Here is a 17,650-nt window from a genome sequence, read left to right as displayed (position 1 = left end):
CTTATCTGAATACATTTTACAGCAAATCAGAACAGCACGTGTGATGAGATGTGCACAAATGATGGCTGCTGGGGTCCTGGTCCCACTATGTGCTTCACTTGTAAGCATTACACCCGTAAAAAACACTGTGTGGCTTCCTGCAACCTGCTGGCTGGGTGAGTGAGAGCTCTATTACGCCTTCTCAGTTTATCCATGTTTAAACGCTAAATAACAGCTCTACAACAGGCCATGTCTCTGAATGCAAACATTTAAATTCTTATCTTAAATGTGTTTATTTTTATTAAACCACTCATGGCCAGCTGACTACACATAATACCTTACTTTTTTGGCCTACTTTTAATGAAAGAAACATAGAAATAGGGCATGGGAACGTCTGGAAAAGTGGCACAACTATTTTTATTTTATTTTTTATTTGGTCACACTTTAGTTTTGGGACCAGTTGTCACTATTAACTCTTAACATTCTACATTAAGGAATTTAGAATATGATAAGGCGTTAATATGTGCTTTAAAAGTAATAATAAACAGCCAATATGCTGGTAATATGCATGCTAATAAGTAACTAGTTAATAGTGAGAATTGGTCCCTAAACTAAAGTGTTACCATTTTTTTGTTTAATTATGATTTCGACTATGTTGACCAGAATGTATTTTTTTTGTCCATACAGTGAACCACGTGAATATGAGGTCAATAAAACGTGTGCCGATTGCGACCCTGAATGTCTGCTCATGAATGAAACCCTGACCTGCACCGGCCCTGTAAGTATCAAAACCATTCAACAATACCACATGTTCTGCTGCCGTCAGTAAACAGTGTTTATTCTTATTTTTAAAAAAGCTGATGGCAGCACACCGGTCTCTCAAACCAATGTTTTCTGTCCCAGTTGTGTCCTGTAGACACATCATTAAATTCACATCACTTGAAGACTATAGAAAAGTTGCTTGTTGCCATCTAATTGCCAACTTTCGTCCAGGGACCCGACAAATGTACAGTTTGTGCAAACTACAAAGATGGGCCGCACTGTGTAACACGCTGCCCACAAGGCATACCTGGAGAGAAGGACGTACTAATTTGGAAATATGCTGACGCGATGCGAGAGTGCCAGCCCTGTCATGAGAACTGCACCCAGGGGTGAGAGAGGCATCGTATATGATGCTTTCATTTGAATGTAATGACATGAAACGGTCATTTGTGTAATTTAACCAGGTTCATCAGGGATTGCAGTGTGCACTAATTGTGACTGATGGAATTTATGTTTTGCATTGCAGATGTACTGGGCCTGATCTGAAAGACTGCAAAGATTTCAAAGGGTGAGAAGAGAATCTGTCCCATAATGCTTTGCTGCATACATCTCTTTTCCAGAATATCCCAAGAATCATAATGTTTATCCTCATATATCACCATAGTTTCTGTCAAAAAAGTAATAAAGAGGCTGTGTGTTATTGCATATTTTTAGAAAATGGTACCAAATACTCAAGCCTTCATCACAGTTTGGAATAATGATGCATATGGTGAAAAATAAAGGAAAATATCCTTCTTGAGATTGTGCTTTTCTGCTGAAGTGAAAGAAATCTAGAAATGATTTTAGCTTGTACAGGATGATGATGCATCATCCAGTATTATTATTATGATTAATATATAAGTCTATAAATCATATACAGGCCTGTGTTTTATTTAAAGTGGAACTAAAATAAGGGGTGGGGTGGGGGGTTAAAAAAATAAAAATAAACAAATAAATACCATTTTTTATCCTAGAAATCTAAATTCTAAATAAATCCAAAGACATCTAAAACATAAATATTTCTATAAATTAATTCATATAATATCCAATGACAACAAATGCAATATTTTAAACTCAAAACTCTACACATGGTATAAATCTAAATAATATCTAAGAGCATAACCACTCAGTCAGTTCCATCTGAGGACCATCTTCCACTGCAGAAAGTTCAACTCAGTAATGTTCCTTTCGTCTGTAAGTTCGGGTTTGCCCATGATTGCCGCTGGTGTGGTTGGAGGTCTGCTGGCGTTTGTTATCCTGGGTCTAGGAGTTGCTGTTTTTCTGCGCAGACGGCACATCAAGAGGAAGAGAACTTTACGCCGACTCCTGCAAGAAAGAGAGGTCAGATCACAAGACAACCATAATCTGAATATTCTGAGTATCTGCTGTTAAACAACCAAACACTTTAAGGAAGCTGAGCTGCCATAGCTTGGTGAAACCGTATAAGATCGATCCAGTGAAGCCAGTTTACTGTTGTAGTGTCAACAGTGAATGCTGATGGAAATCAGTCATTGAGACAATAGCTTCCGTGAATACAGACAGATCTGTGTCATCCCATACTCATTCAAAAACAGGATGTGTCCTGACTCTATTTGTCTCTACAGCTAGTGGAGCCTCTGACCCCCAGCGGCGAAGCCCCCAACCAGGCCTTGCTGCGCATCCTCAAAGAGACAGAGTTCAAGAAAATCAAAGTGCTTGGGTCCGGAGCTTTCGGCACTGTGTATAAGGTGACTGACCTCCATTTAAAGGGACAGTTCACCCAAAAATGAAAATTCTGTCATCATTTAAACAGTGTTCAGTTTGGGTGAGCTATCCCTTTAAGGTTGCTTATTTAAATGCGTGTTCCTACGTGCTTTTCATCTTTCCTCTTTCAATGCCTTCTTAATTTTCTCTACACCACAATCTCAGTTAGCTGTTGATATGGGTTAAAGGTTATCTCTTTATCTCAAGATGATTTCAGCTTTGAAACCTCATCGGTTACAAAACACTGGGTGTTTCTTCGTTTGCGTCATGAGATAATAAAACAGATATGTGTCCATTCCTGCAGGGCTTGTGGGTTCCAGAGGGAGAGAGTGTGAAGATCCCTGTTGCCATTAAGGTCTTACGAGAAGCCACGTCTCCCAAAGCGAACCAGGAGATCTTGGATGTGAGTATCAGAGTCTGAATTTTGGTGTTCGTTATGTCACATCAGACCATATTCACACTTTAACTGCATGTGACTCAAGGTGTTGTTGTCGGTTTTGCTGCTTAAAAAATGCATAGACAATTAAAGAGGCTTCAACAAGTTACATACTAAAGGATATTTGAATATTAAAAGATGTTTGAAAATGTCCAGAGTTGTTTGCAGATATTTTGTATCTAATGCAATGAAGTTACATTTTAAGTGTGTCTTAAATTTCCAAATAGTTTTTAGGGGCACTGTAGTCTGGACTGGTGCTTATTACTCAAGCCTGCTGTAGCAACTGAATGAAATCATTTTAAATTTTGACAACATTTGAAAGTTGGCTGTGTATTTCTCTAAAATCAAACACTTTTCCCTACATTCTTTGCCCATAATTCTATTATTCATGCATTTGCACTGTATCTGTGTGATCCGATTAACATGTAAATTATTTAAGTAAACACAGACAATAAAACCGACATTTCGTCATTCTAGTTAAGATAATGATTGCACAGAAAAGGCCTTATTCTCCAGTGACAGGCGCAGCTGAAATCTATCCTACATAACCTTGAGTTAAAGGGTAATCTGACCAAGTCCCGCTGGATGTTGTGTGGAGTTGATATAGAACAGAAAACTTCAACCTGGAGGAGGAATTCCAGCTTTTTGCATGCGCCCCATCACTGCAACAGCAAACAAGACCTTTCTAACACAAAGAATGTAATTTCCTCCAATATTCTCTTTGATTGTGAGGATGTGGCTGTGCAGGCTGCTTCTCAAGGTCACTTTGAAGATAGCTCATCTATGTAAACAGCCAGTATAACCTTTTGAGAATCTGCAGAATCTGAAATTTAACAGATCTGTGCAGTCCTTTGAATATTAATTAAAAAGAAAAAAATAAATGAAGTTGAGACTGAAACAGAGACCAGTCACTCCCTCATTTTTTGAAAGGAAAAAGTTGTTGGTATTGGCAGCTCTAAGTCGTCTAGGAAAAAAATCCTTTTATTGCCCAGGGGTTTGATTATTAGTGTTCCTGCTAAGTTTAGATTTTCCTGAAGCGTTTTTCTTCAGAACTCCTGGCATCCATCCCTGCAAATATTTTCTACTGTGCTCAAGGCACCTCATTTGTTAATTTGAAGTCTGTAGGGAGTATAAACAGCGACGGTATTTGTCATCGTTGCTGTATACTATATATATGCTGATCTCATTTGTTTGTATCTGAAGGAGGCCTATGTGATGGCGAGCGTTGAGCATCCTCATGTGTGTCGTCTGCTCGGCATCTGCTTGACCTCCACCGTCCAACTTATCTCTCAGTTGATGCCCTACGGCTGTTTGCTGGACTACGTCAGAGAAAACAAGGACAACATCGGCTCTCAACACCTGCTCAACTGGTGTGTGCAGATTGCTAAGGTAAATGGATTGTTCTTTTAATTGCTGCTATACACTGAGTCATTTCATTTGATGATGAACAGATGTTTGAGATGTCAATTGAATTTAAAATTAAATTTTTTCTTTTCAAACTTTTATTATTTACATTTATTTAAATGTATTATCAGTCTTGGAGAGTAACTGGTTACATTTAACTACAAAATAAATGTAACTGTAATCTTTTACAGTTACTGAGAAACAAATGTGGATTTAAATTACAGGTACTTATGAAAATGTTAACGATTACAAAGGGGGTTACATCTCAATACTTCTTCTGTTAATATTTACTATTTCTTGTTATGATTTTAAATCTGTATTTAACCTCAGAGCGATCTCAAAGTAAAGTCGGATTTGGTGGCTGTACTTTAAAATGATTATAATCTTGTTATAATCCTAATTCAGGTGATGAACGATGAACGATACTTTAAGGTTAACCCTGTCTGGTTTAAAATGTTTAACAATTGAAAACATTCGTTACAAATTTAGAAAAGTAATCAAAAAGTAATCAAATGTAATAAAGTAACTGAAATAGTTACACTACTTATTACATTTTAAATAGGGTAACTTGTAATTTGTAACCTATTACGTAAAGTAACCTTCCCAACACTGTTTATTATTTAAAATGCAATTATTAATTATGCTTATTAGCAATTAATTTGATTAATCATTAATCGATTGGCGTCCTGAGTCCTGTTCTCTTTTTTGTTGTTGTTTTTAAACTCTTTTATAGTTTTTTCCCACTGTCTTGTATGATTAAACGAAAAGGGCAAAATGTAATTGGTTTAATATGCTGTGGTTAAAGCTGAACTAGAAGATAAAAGGAGTAATTTTTAGATTTGGAATGAATTGATGCACCTATCCAGGTTTCTTGCTGGTGATATGAAACTAAAAATAAGTAATATCACTCACAGATCTGTACCGCTCACAAATATTCAAAACATTCATTTTAGTCATATCTAATTTCTGAAGTGCAAATCAGTAGCTGTGCAGATTCTTTTAGCAGACAGGCATTTTTGGTCCTCACTGCTCAGGGAATAACATTTCCTTTTTGAGAGAAACTTTGATCAGAATATGACTGGAAAATGTACGATATGGTTGATATGTTGATTTAACATTCTGAGAAAAGCTTGATCAAATATACTTTCATGTTCCTGAATACTGCACAGTAATTCTAATAATCCATATAATATTTTCCTTTATCCATGCACTTCTTAGTGCCTACTTACACTTATTTTACATTTCACTTGTTGTGATCGATCACTGGATTTGATGATGAACAGATGGACATCAATTTAATGTACTCAGTACAATTAATGATTAAAAATAGATATTTTAATACAGAATTTTTAAACAGTTATTTATTGTTTAAATAAATTATTTTAAATAAATGATTACGGTAATATTTACATTTATTGTAGTCACGTCACACGTCATGATTAGTCAGTTTGCTGTCAGATTCGTTATGTATGTTCCATGAAAATCTACTATTCACGTGTGCAAATAATAGGAATTAATTCACTTCTTATAATAAATGCCACATATTGAAGTATTGCAGTGTGTGAGTTCTGCTATTTTTCCATATTGTGACTCATAAACACTTTGCTCTTGGTCTTTTCATAATTGCATTATTGAAGTTCCACATGTAAATACTTCTGTATCATAACATTTAAATACAGTCATGTATTTACATGTTATAACATTTATGCAGTCATGAAGCCCATATTAATGCATTTTATTCTGTTGTCAGTGGATTTTTATTCCAGCCTGAAGGAGTACATCATTATATTTACTTACTGTATGTCAACTAAAATCTTTTGGAATTCTCTTTGACTTTTATTAGGGCATGAATTACCTGGAAGAGCGCCATCTTGTGCACAGAGACTTGGCTGCTCGTAATGTGTTGGTAAAGACCCCTCAACATGTGAAGATCACTGATTTTGGCCTGGCCAAGCTGTTGAATGCCGATGAGAAGGAGTATCACGCAGATGGTGGAAAGGTCTGTTATTTCTTTTTTGAGAAAGTGGATCTTGTTGACAGAAGTTTAGCGGTTTTTCATTTTACTAGACGGAAACTGTCCCTAAACTGTCACGTCAAATTTATTTGTATAGTGCTTTTCGCCTTACACATCACTTCAAAGCAGCTTTACAGAAATGTGAAGAATATGGCCTTTTTAGTGTCTCAACGGTATAAAGCTAGGCCTACTAACAATCAGACGTTCATCTTTAGAATGCATCTAATGTGTTCACTTCCAATTCTAACATTTGAAATAAAGCTTTTTATCATCTATCAATATCCTTCAACAGGTGCCAATAAAATGGATGGCGCTGGAATCCATCCTGCACAGGACATACACCCACCAGAGTGACGTCTGGAGTTATGGTTAGTAAGTTTTCTAATGTCAGAAATATTTGCCATTGCTTTTTTCAGACGGTGAAGCTGAAAAAAATGTAGTCTATTTTACTTGTATAGACATCAGTGTAAAAAAGAAAAAAATGAATTGAATGATACACTACTTTAGGTGTGACAGTCTGGGAACTGATGACATTTGGAACAAAACCCTATGATGGGATTCCTGCAAGTGAAATTGCTGAAGTTCTAGAGAAAGGAGAAAGACTTCCTCAACCTCCTATCTGCACCATTGACGTGTACATGATAATGGTCAAATGTAAGTTTGAATCATTGCTGTATTATGTAATACTTTCTTTCCAATTAATAAATGGTTTTTACTCATGAAACCTATTAATATTAATTTTTAAATGCTTAATTTTGAGCGTGCACAATTTAAAAAATCCAATGTCAGCCAATATCTAATATCTATACCTATGCATAATAAATAAAGCAATACCATTAAGGTGTCAGGAGATAGTTCTTAAACTTAAATTCTTTTTCATCACGTCACTGTTTTCATCCAGGTTGGATGATCGATGCAGAGAGCAGACCTCGCTTTAGGGAGCTCATCGCTGAGTTTACTAAAATGGCACGTGACCCGCCCCGCTATCTCGTCATTCAGGTGAGAGAAGCACAAATCTGATTTCTTCACTGGAGTATTGCTCATGTATAATCACTGATGAGTGTTTTCCTGTTTGCAGGGTGATGATCGGATGCATTTACCCAGTCCTTCTGACTCCAAGTTCTACCGCAGTCTGATGAGTGGAGAGCTGGATGAAGCTGTGGATGCAGACAAGTATTTAGTGCCCAATCACAGCTTCTTCAGCAGCCCCAGCACCTCCCGCACACAGCTGCTCCATTCTGTGGTAATACACACTCTACTGGTCCATATTCAGTTCATGACATTCTATAAGTAATTATAAAACTTCATCGCATTACTAATATACAGTTTCAACCTCAATGTAAAAATGCTAAAGACACCGTACAAGATTACATGACAGCCAATATGATTAGTTTTCTCAATTCAACAGAACAGAGGTTAAAATCATGGCATAATCTAGCGTAATGTTTTCTTTTATTCAGCAGAGAAAATACTGTAATTAAATTCAGCGTTAAATAAGCAACAGTAAAGACATTGTTACAAAAATATATATATATATTTCAAATAAATGCTGTACGTTTTAACTTTCTATTAATAAAAAAAAAAAACTCAACATAAAAATCATGAAAATACACCACAAAAAATATTAAGCAGCACAATGTTTTCAACACTGATGATAAGACATGTTTCTTGAGCAGCAAATCGGCATCATAGAATGATTTCTGAAGGATCATGTGACACTGAAGATTAAATGACCTTTTAAAATATCTTCAAATTGAAACCAGTTATTTAAAATTTTACAATTACAGTTTTTACTGTTTTTTGATCATGTAAATGCAGCCTTGCTACCTTAAATGACCAATATTAAAATGTATACTATTTTGTTTAAATAAATTCAAAGTAAATAATTAAATAAATAAAAATAAAATCAGTAGTTAAAAATGTAAGTTAATTTAGGCATCACAGCATCATAATTACAGTATGAATAATGAATATTCATTTTAAGTTTTGTTAAAAACAGTTTCGCATTTTACATTTAAGAGCATTCAATATCGGCGAATATACATCCAATACTACACAATGCCGATAAGTGAAGAAATCCTAAATATTTAAAACTGATATATATATATATATATATATATATATATATATTGTGTGTGTGTGTGTGTGTGTGTTTATATTTATATATATAAATATATATATATATATATATATATATATATATATTAGTGCTATCAAACGATTAATTACGATTAATCACATCCAAAATTTTTACATTATATGTATGTATGTGTGCAGTGTATATTTATTATATAAATCTGCAATAGCTGTATGGACAGCCCATCTTAAAACATCTGTCACAGCTGAACAGTCCTTACCAGTAATGCAGTGACTGGAGGCGATATCAGATCTGATGACAGTGTTGTGTGCTTTCACTCAAAAGGACAGAAAGTTCACATTGCAGAGGCGTATGTACCTGGCCTGATTTTCGTCTTCTTCTGGCCTGGCCTCCTTCACCCACTTCCTGTTCCGCTGTCCTTCTGTCTCTTCACCTTCTCCCCCGCTTCCTCCCAGCTGCCTCCTGATTAATGACCGTTCCGCAGCAGAAAAGCAAAGCATGTCTGTCCAAGAGGACTCGCCAGGCCTCAGCGTTCTGAGTGTTTCCTGGCCTCACGCCTGCCGCTAAGTGCGTGCAAAGCTCCTTCAGCCTTTCAAGTCTGATTGCTTTCGCGGGCAACACTTGTTAAAATTTTTCTGGCAGAACGAAGGCCTTGAGCTCAGATGGAGTCTTATATAACACAGTCATTGAGGCATAGCCATTTAAGGCTTTAGTTTCTCTGACAGATGGTAGCTTATTTAGCGTATGTTTTTTTTCCTAGTTCCTTGTATTTTATGAACGTGTTTTGCAAAAGAAAACCTACGACATGCTTACGTGAACTGCTGACTAGGTTTTGTTATGGTCCAGGAGCCTCAATAAGGCTGGCTTCTGTTCTCCTCGTAACAGGTACAGGCCTGTTTTGTGCACGTGGTGCTGAATACAAAGATTTATCCAGTCCTCGGTAATCATCTTTTTATGTCAGTTGAACAGATTAACCATAGTACAAACAGCGACTAGAAATAATACAAAAAAGTGCCAAAAATACATTACCTTATGTGTTGGTCACAGGGGTCAATAGGAGATCAGTAGTTGTATAGTCCTGCAAGTTCAGCTAAATGTTTCATTACCCCTCCCATATTAAAATGTGTTCCTTACAATTAATTATTTTAATGGCTTTGCAATGTATATGCAAGTTATTATAAGATAAGTGCATATAATAATGCTGCACTCCGTTGGGGTGCATTATTAGAATCACCAATAAAGTTCAATCAAGCTTCCAATACCCATTTCCACTGTTTATTGAAAAACTAGCGAAAAATAGTTTATTTCACAACAGTATTTGGTTTATGTTACAAATATGTATACTTGTATTTAAAGAGTTAATAATAAACATATGGTTACTTTTTTTTTTTTCAGAGTCTCAACAGCAGCATTGGGAACTGTCATAGCAGAAACGGGGTAAGTTACTCATTTTAAATCAAATGAAATCGCATTTTGTTTATAAAGCACAATAAACACAACCGTAGTTGACCACTGTGCTGTACAAACCATACTGAAATAAACGTTAAAAACATAATAAGTGTGTATACACTTAATAGGCCTCAATGCAATAAAGGGAGGAGACATCAAAACACTAATAAGTAGGGATGCACCGAATATTCGGCCACCGAAAATGGCCTAAAAGTGCATTTTCGGTTTTCGGCCGAAACACTTTTATCACCGAAACAATACAGCCGAAATGTTGTGATGACGCAAACAGAAACCGCGACCTGCACGTGCTTGTCTGAAGCAACATGTCTGCGGTGTGGACGGATGTTTTCAGATGGAGCGGCATTTAATACACAGAGCCATAGTTCACTGACAAACTACGCAATATCACGTTCAATATCGCAAGCGATTCATCTGCGATTCTGAGCGCGAATTGCGTAGTTTGTCAGTGAACTACGGCTGTGTATTAAATGCCGCTCCATTTGAAAACAGGTGATGGAGATTTAGCGCTAATCACGGAACCGGCTTTACTGTCGAGATGCGCGTGAGCAAAATATCGTGCAGCCCTACCTGAAATCCAAACATTCCGATCGCTGCGCTGAATATGAGAGGAACGCGGCACAGAAATGGAAAACGCCTCCGAGCACGCCCACTCCGTCTGTGGCGGACGTTTTTGAAAAGGCAAGGAAGTTTCCCAGTGATGGTGTCAAGGCAAAGGGCATAAACATACACAAAAGTTAACATATGGGCTATGGCAGTCTTTGTTTTGATACACTATTATGTTGAAGGCCTACAGAGAAAATATTATCGTATCTTTAAGCAGTTGCACTTGTTCTGAATGCACTTTCTTGTAGTAGTCCTACAGAGAAAAAATTAAAATGCACTTGACCTAAATGCACTTTGTTTTTATGAGAGAACATTTAATTTTACAACCTTTCAGCAGGCCAGTAGGCCTGTACATTATTATTTAATGTACACATGAGTGGGGTCAAGTTAAACATTTTAGTTTGAATTTTATTTTATACTGTGCATTGTTGCAATGTGCTAAATAAATATTTGCATAATTTGTAATTGATTTATTCTTTGAAACTTTAATATTAATTTATGCAATTGCAATGCCTTGATTTTAGTAAAGTTAGTACACAGTCATAGCCATAAATGCAATGGTACTAATAATTGGCATAATTTATTTCGGTGCTTCTTTTTTCGGTTTTCGGTTTCGGCCAAGAATTTTCATTTCGGTGCATCCCTACTAATAAGTGATTCAGCTTTGACTGTAGGAGCAGTTATAAGTTTGGGTAAAATTATAGGCTTTTTATATAGATTAAAAATTCAGATTCAGATTAAACTAATCTGTGGGAAACCAGAAGACTATTCCACAGTTTTGGACCACTGATGGAAACAACACGGTCATGTTTCAACTTCAATCTGAATCTCAGGACCATAAACAATCTTTGCTCAGTTCAACTCAGAGATTTAACAGATCAGAGAGAATTTTAAAATCTATTCTGTAGTGGAACAGCAGCCAGTTCAGAGAACATAATATAGGGGAAATATGATCAAATTTCCAGGTGCCAGTCTGGAATCTGACAGCTGCATTTTGAACTATTTGAAGACAATTCATATTAGATTGACTTATTCCAATAGAAAGAGAATTGCAGTGGTCAAGTCGAGTTGCATCACTCTTTTAAACTCTGCAAAAGCTAAGAAACTCTTAGCCTTAGCAATTTTAAGTGAAAAAAGTGATTTAACTACAGCATTTATCTGTTTTTTTAAATATGAGTGCAGAATCAAAAATAACACCCACAATTATTTTTTTTTACATATAGGAGACCATTTACATGTAGGGGACCACATGAGGAACTCCATAATTCAAAACAAAAATAGATTAAGAAAAACCATTAAGACAAGCCTATAAAGTCAGACATCAAGACCGTATCACATTGCTAACTAATAACTTGCACAACCAAAAAATAAATAAATAAGTAAACAGCAGAAAATCGAATAGATTTTAAGACCGCAGTAGCAGTTGTTATATATCTTTAACTATTTGCCACTTAAAATAATTTCTTATGCAATTGTTATATTTTGTATTGTTAATATGAACATATATACTGGAACCAGGACATCTTTAGTGCAAATGGCGTGGAGGGAATTACATTTTTTGTTTTTCTCATTAATTAATTTTTTATTTTTTTTTTTGTATCCTAAATGCATAGTTAAATATTTGTTCATATTTGTTTATTTATTCATAATTTGACAAAATGATTGATTGAAAATTGCACACAATAAAATACTGTTAATGATATTTACCTTTATTGGTCATGGTGTAAATAATCCCACAACTAAGAGACTTATAGAATTTGTGTGAAAATTTCCATAAATAATTTTTTCAGACAATAAATATTGACACGATATGTTCAAATGATCATAGTTTTAGAAAAATGTTTTTTTTATGATGTATTTTTTAATACGAATGGATCAACCTGAATATAAAAGTTTGCACAGCTGAAGAAACACCCACAATATAAAAATGAAATGTAAGACAAAGGTCTACTTGTTGCGCAACTGTACCCAGCTGTGCTTTTGTAATCTTCACCTATTGACAATTACAGGAAATGAAACCGGTTTAACTATGATAACACTTGCTAAGTAATATACTTTTATTTTCTCTCAGAATGGTTTCCCTGGAAGGGAGAACAGCATGGTTCTGCGTTACATCCCAGATCCGACAGAACGCTTCCACGAGGGAGACTTCCAGCCCGCTCCAGGTTGGAATGGTACGAGCACAGGCTAGAGGGTTTTTTTAAAGACTTAAAAAACATTTTATTTTATGGTGAAATGAGCACCTCGATGTTGCTTAGTGTTGATATTGCATTCTTGTGGTTTGTTCTGATTTGTACTCTTAAAGGGAGAGTGATCATTTACTCACCCTTGTGTATTTTCAAAGCTGTCTGAAGCAAAATTGAAAGAATTTTCACACTGCTTTTTACATAAAACAAAATCATCAGAGGCTGTCCGGCTAGTATGTACAGTATACACTACTTGTGGGCTCTAGGTGTTTGCATTCGGAACAGCCCAAACTTTAAAAAGGGATAGTTCACCCAAAAATGAATATTCTGTCATCATTTACTCACCCTCAAGTAGTTCCAAACCTGTGTGAATTCCTTTGTTCTGCTGAACACAAAGGAAGATATTCTGAAGAATGTGGGAAACAGAGCAGTTCTGGGGCACCATTGACTTCCATAGTATTTTTTCCTACTATGGAAGTCAATGGTGCCCCAAAACAGCCTGGTTACAAACTTTCTTCAAAATGTCTTCCTTTGTGTTCAGCAGAACAAAGAAATTCATACAGGTTTGGAACTACTTGAGGTGAGTAAATGATGACAGAATATTCATTTTTGGGTGAACTATCCCTTTAAGTCTCTTGTTACAAAAAAATAATCTCAGAATGTTCAAATTTACCTTTTTCAAAATATATAATGAAGTCATTTAAGGTTGTGTGAATATTGTGATGGGGGGAAAAAAAAAACTGAATGGAAGAAGAAACTATATTTCAATGCCTTTCCATCTCAAGAGAAATTGTGTTTGTTTGCGTTAAACTTTGCGTTTGTTTGCTGCGTTCCTTTAAGAAACTTTGCGTACATTCGCAAAAGTTTTGCACTCTTCCAAGAAACTTTATGTTTGTTTGCAAAAGTTTTGCATTCCCCCTAGAAACTTTGCATTCACTCACAAGTTTCTTGAAGGCATACCAAACTTTTGCAAGCGAACACTTTCTCTGGAAAAAGCAAATGTTATGTGAGCAAACGCAATATTTCTTCGGGGGGTGCAAAGGTTTTGCAAGTGAATGCAAAGTTTCTCGGCCCCTCACAAATCTTTCTCAAGCAAACATAAAGTTTTCAGGCATTCACAAAACTTTTGCATGCAAACACAAAGGATCTGCGGGGATCATAAAGGTTTTGCATGAGAAAACGCAAAAGCATTGGGATATAATTTGTCCTTTCTAATTCTTTTCATCACCACTTTCCTTAAGAGCCTACATAGGACTTGGAATGTCATAAGGGTAATTAAATGAATTTAGGTGCCAATAACTTTAATAGATGTTAATACCCTCAGGGTATTATTGTATGTAGATCTTAATGAACTGCTAATTAAAATAATTGATAGAAAATTTATTCTATCAATTATTTTAATTAGCAGTTCATTAAAATCTAGATGTATTTAACCCCATATTGTCCTCTTTCCCAGAATATATCAACCAGAATGAATCATTGATGTCCAGCATGACCAACCCAATATACCAACATCCCGGACCCCCCCGCACACTTCCGCACTCTTCATCAGCGCTGGACGAAACTGAGGAAGAGTATCTGAACTGCTTTAAGAGCCCCACTGCTGCCGCCCCACCTGAGTATCTGAACACGTCCCACATGCAGCTCCTCTCCAAACAGCCGTTCTTCAGCGTACAGGGCTTCAACCCCCAGAACAGCATGGACAACCCAGACTACCAGCAGGACTTCTGCCCCCTGGAGCTCAAAACACACACCAACGGCCACTTGCCGGCTGCGGAAAATGCAGAATACATGGGGCTGGAAGTGCACTAGCACATTATGGAGACAAGTAACTGTTAAAATGAGCCACTTTACAGTAGATAAAGATGGAAGGACATCTATTTATAGCGGATACGCAGGCAAACATTTTGCCGAGTTGTCAGACAGGTATGCCTGCCGTCAAGGACAGAACGAGCTTTTCATAACCTGGGCTACCTTTCAAATATGCTTGTTTTGTTCTGAGCTAGACTTGGTTGGATCGAACAACTGTGGCTATGAATGACAACAGGATATGAATCCCACGTCGATGCCGGTGGAAACATGCTGGTGTGCTGAAATGGCATATCATGAAACAAGCTTGTTGACACACATGTAAAGACTGCTTTTAAGTAACCTGGTTTCAGTCATGTTAATAATGTTTTAAATGAGCAAACAAGTTACACCATTGTACTGCTCAATAATGTCTGTAATCATGAAACTTTTAAAGATATAGTCACACCAAAGTATTTGGACACTTAAGTCACTTTTAAAAATCCACTGCATCAGATACGAAGTATTAAAGTAAGTGGCATCTTTCAAAACTTTTTAAAGAAGAAGAATTTGTATTTTTACTCAGCAAAGTTTAAATTCATCAAAAGTGACAGTTAAGACTAAAAAAATTGAACTTTCATTAAAAAAAAAAAAAAAAACATTTTCAGCATTAATTAAAATAATGTAAAATAATAATAAGATATGTTTCTTAATAACCAGATTAGCATATTAGAATGATTTATGAAGGATCATGTGACACTGAAGACTGGAGTAATGACTGCTAAAAACTTTGTCATCACAGGAATCAATTAGATTTTAAAATACATTCAAATAGATATTTGAAATTATAACAATATTTTACTATATTACTGTATTTTTCATCAAATAAGTGCAGCTTTGGTGAGCATATTACAGATCCCAAACATTTGAAAGGTTGTGTATCTACTACTTCATACTTCAAAAACCTAATAAACATGTGTTTGCGATATATTTATGACCATTAAATGCCCTTTGTTTTAATATTGTGTTGTATAGGCTAATGCAAAGCCATTATACATCTTTAATCAAGTGTCTCAAGTGTCCAAATATTTTCGGAAACACTAAGTAAGCTGAACTCAGAGGTTGTTTAATTCCTCTCTGCTGTGAATGAAAGTCAAATTTGAGATTTAACTGCTATGTTTCTGCTGGAAATGTTGGCTGTGTGGACAGGACTGTGACGATGATCTGTGTATGGATAGGTTCAGCTTCGTCCGAAGGCCAACATATGACTGGTACTTGTACAGAACTGTAATATATGGCTGACATTTGCATTATTGTATCTAACAGAGTATTTTATCCATTGTCATAAAAACCACATATGGGGTGACTCATATATTCCATTTCTGTTTGTTTGTCCATGTGTTTTCACCTTCCTGTACCTACTTGACTTTTGTAATAGCAACTCAATGAATCTGACACGTATCTCACAGACAGAACATATCTTGATCTCTATGATGGCTATGTTGCACAAAACAAAGTAATGTGGTTGGATATCTTAAATTTACTATCCTTCTTGCTTTGATCATTCCTTTGAAAATTTGCATTTGCTCTCCAAATATGGTGACAATGTTCTTTCTTGTCCTTTGTTATATAAGTAAAATCAATAAAGACTTGTTTTATAAGAGTTGGTTTGTGCGTATGATATCGTCAGTCAATCTAATAAGGGCTAATTTCATCAGCTGTTTTAATCATTACTTCTAATCAGTAGTCATGATTGAACTCAACAGTTATGTATGTCACCCACTTTCATGATCACAAACATGTAAATAAGAGACAAGGGGCCTGTACCATGATGGTAGATGAACAAATTTAGAGTTACAGGATTAGTTTCGAGTTGACAAAACCAAACCTCTCCGATCCGGCTTTGTTGGTACCATGATGCTGATCATCAACTTTCTTTGTTAACTCAGGCTTTGATCCTGAGTTTGTGGAGCATGTGCACATGAATGTGTGACATCAGTGGCTAACAGCCAATCACAAGCCTTGGTTAAAAGTTAAAGATTTTGCTAAAGGTTAAAAGATTGAAAAATATGATTCATTTAAATGCATTTACAATGAAAAAGTACTTGTTCATGAAAGAGGACAAATAAAATAAATTATCTTGCTTTATCAGTGCAGTCACAAGTGAAACTTAAGTTAGTTTATATTGTTGGAAATATACAGCGATAGAGACTCGAACATGTAAGGTCACAGTCATTTTAAAGCATTATCTATTGATTCTACAACTTATTTATATTATATACAATCTGTATCTATTAACATTCATTTAAAATAAATTATTTATAATAACTGTTAAACTAAAATAGCTTGTGTGTAATGGATTAATAATAATATAAATCATATAATTAAATAAATAATATAAAATAATGTAATTATCATTAAGGCCAGACCAACTTTTTTTTTTGTACTAGTGACCTTTAATTTGGAGCAAGATAAACTGGGAGAGTGACTTTTTTTGTGTCAGACATGTGTCAGTTAGCTCACATCTGATTGGTCCAATTTCAGTTTGAGATCTCTAACTCAGAACATAACCTGCCCCGGAGCAGGTTAGCTGTGGAGTGTAAGTTACTATGGCAATGAAGGCAGCTAAAAGCCAAGCTACTTTCATGGTACCTAAAACCCAGAGTTGGCGCAAGCTAAACTGAAACTTACCTGGCTAGCCAGCTAATCCAGCTTCATGGTACAGGCCCCAGGTTAAAGAACCAATGTTTTGGTGGCTTAGACACAGCTAACAAAATTATGCTTTAAGAATGTTTGCCAACGTTCCAAGTTCTGAAAATGTTTAAAAATGATACAAAAAAACACCAAAAAGTGAGCATATATTCAAAGTTTGAGTTGCCTTTTTTACTGGAGGTAGATAAAGATGTAACATCAATTTTAATATCTTCTTGAAAGTAAAATACTGTATCAAAACATGACTGAACAGGCTTGGCTTATGAATATTAATATTGTCAATCACGCGTCCTGTCGTAACTTTAACCTTTCAGCAAATCAACTAGGCCTGCTTGAACAACGTCACGTTCCTAATTAATATTCACGAGGCACGCTGTCGCCATATTAGGTGCAGTTCTCACATTCCTCCTCTAGAT

General features: G+C 35.7%; 1 protein-coding gene across 2 annotated transcripts in view; it reads left to right on the top strand.

Moving 5' to 3' along the window:
• Nucleotides 1-16,185, top strand: part of egfra (epidermal growth factor receptor a (erythroblastic leukemia viral (v-erb-b) oncogene homolog, avian)) — a 57,600-nt gene extending 41,415 nt beyond the window's left edge. Inside the window, exons 13-28 of one of the 2 annotated variants that reach the window (XM_058749132.1) lie at nucleotides 23-155; nucleotides 667-757; nucleotides 973-1,130; nucleotides 1,268-1,309; nucleotides 2,070-2,121; nucleotides 2,385-2,507; nucleotides 2,828-2,926; nucleotides 4,163-4,348; nucleotides 6,207-6,362; nucleotides 6,670-6,745; nucleotides 6,885-7,031; nucleotides 7,279-7,376; nucleotides 7,456-7,620; nucleotides 9,871-9,912; nucleotides 12,620-12,722; nucleotides 14,191-16,185. In XM_058749132.1, the coding sequence (XP_058605115.1) occupies nucleotides 23-155; nucleotides 667-757; nucleotides 973-1,130; nucleotides 1,268-1,309; nucleotides 2,070-2,121; nucleotides 2,385-2,507; nucleotides 2,828-2,926; nucleotides 4,163-4,348; nucleotides 6,207-6,362; nucleotides 6,670-6,745; nucleotides 6,885-7,031; nucleotides 7,279-7,376; nucleotides 7,456-7,620; nucleotides 9,871-9,912; nucleotides 12,620-12,722; nucleotides 14,191-14,546 (2,027 nt within the window). In that variant the 3' untranslated portion in view covers nucleotides 14,547-16,185. Of the gene's footprint in view, nucleotides 1-22; nucleotides 156-666; nucleotides 758-972; nucleotides 1,131-1,267; nucleotides 1,310-1,979; nucleotides 2,122-2,384; nucleotides 2,508-2,827; nucleotides 2,927-4,162; nucleotides 4,349-6,206; nucleotides 6,363-6,669; nucleotides 6,746-6,884; nucleotides 7,032-7,278; nucleotides 7,377-7,455; nucleotides 7,621-9,870; nucleotides 9,913-12,619; nucleotides 12,723-14,190 lie in introns of both variants that reach the window. The other variant, XM_058749123.1, reaches the window with a different exon arrangement.
• Nucleotides 16,186-17,650: the final 1,465 nt, after the last annotated feature.

The sequence above is a fragment of the Onychostoma macrolepis genome, chromosome 02, assembly GCF_012432095.1.
Source record: "Onychostoma macrolepis isolate SWU-2019 chromosome 02, ASM1243209v1, whole genome shotgun sequence".
NCBI classification, from domain to species: domain Eukaryota; kingdom Metazoa; phylum Chordata; class Actinopteri; order Cypriniformes; family Cyprinidae; genus Onychostoma; species Onychostoma macrolepis.
The sequence above is the reverse complement of the archived record's forward strand: the minus strand, read 5'-3'. Positions and strand labels throughout refer to the sequence as shown.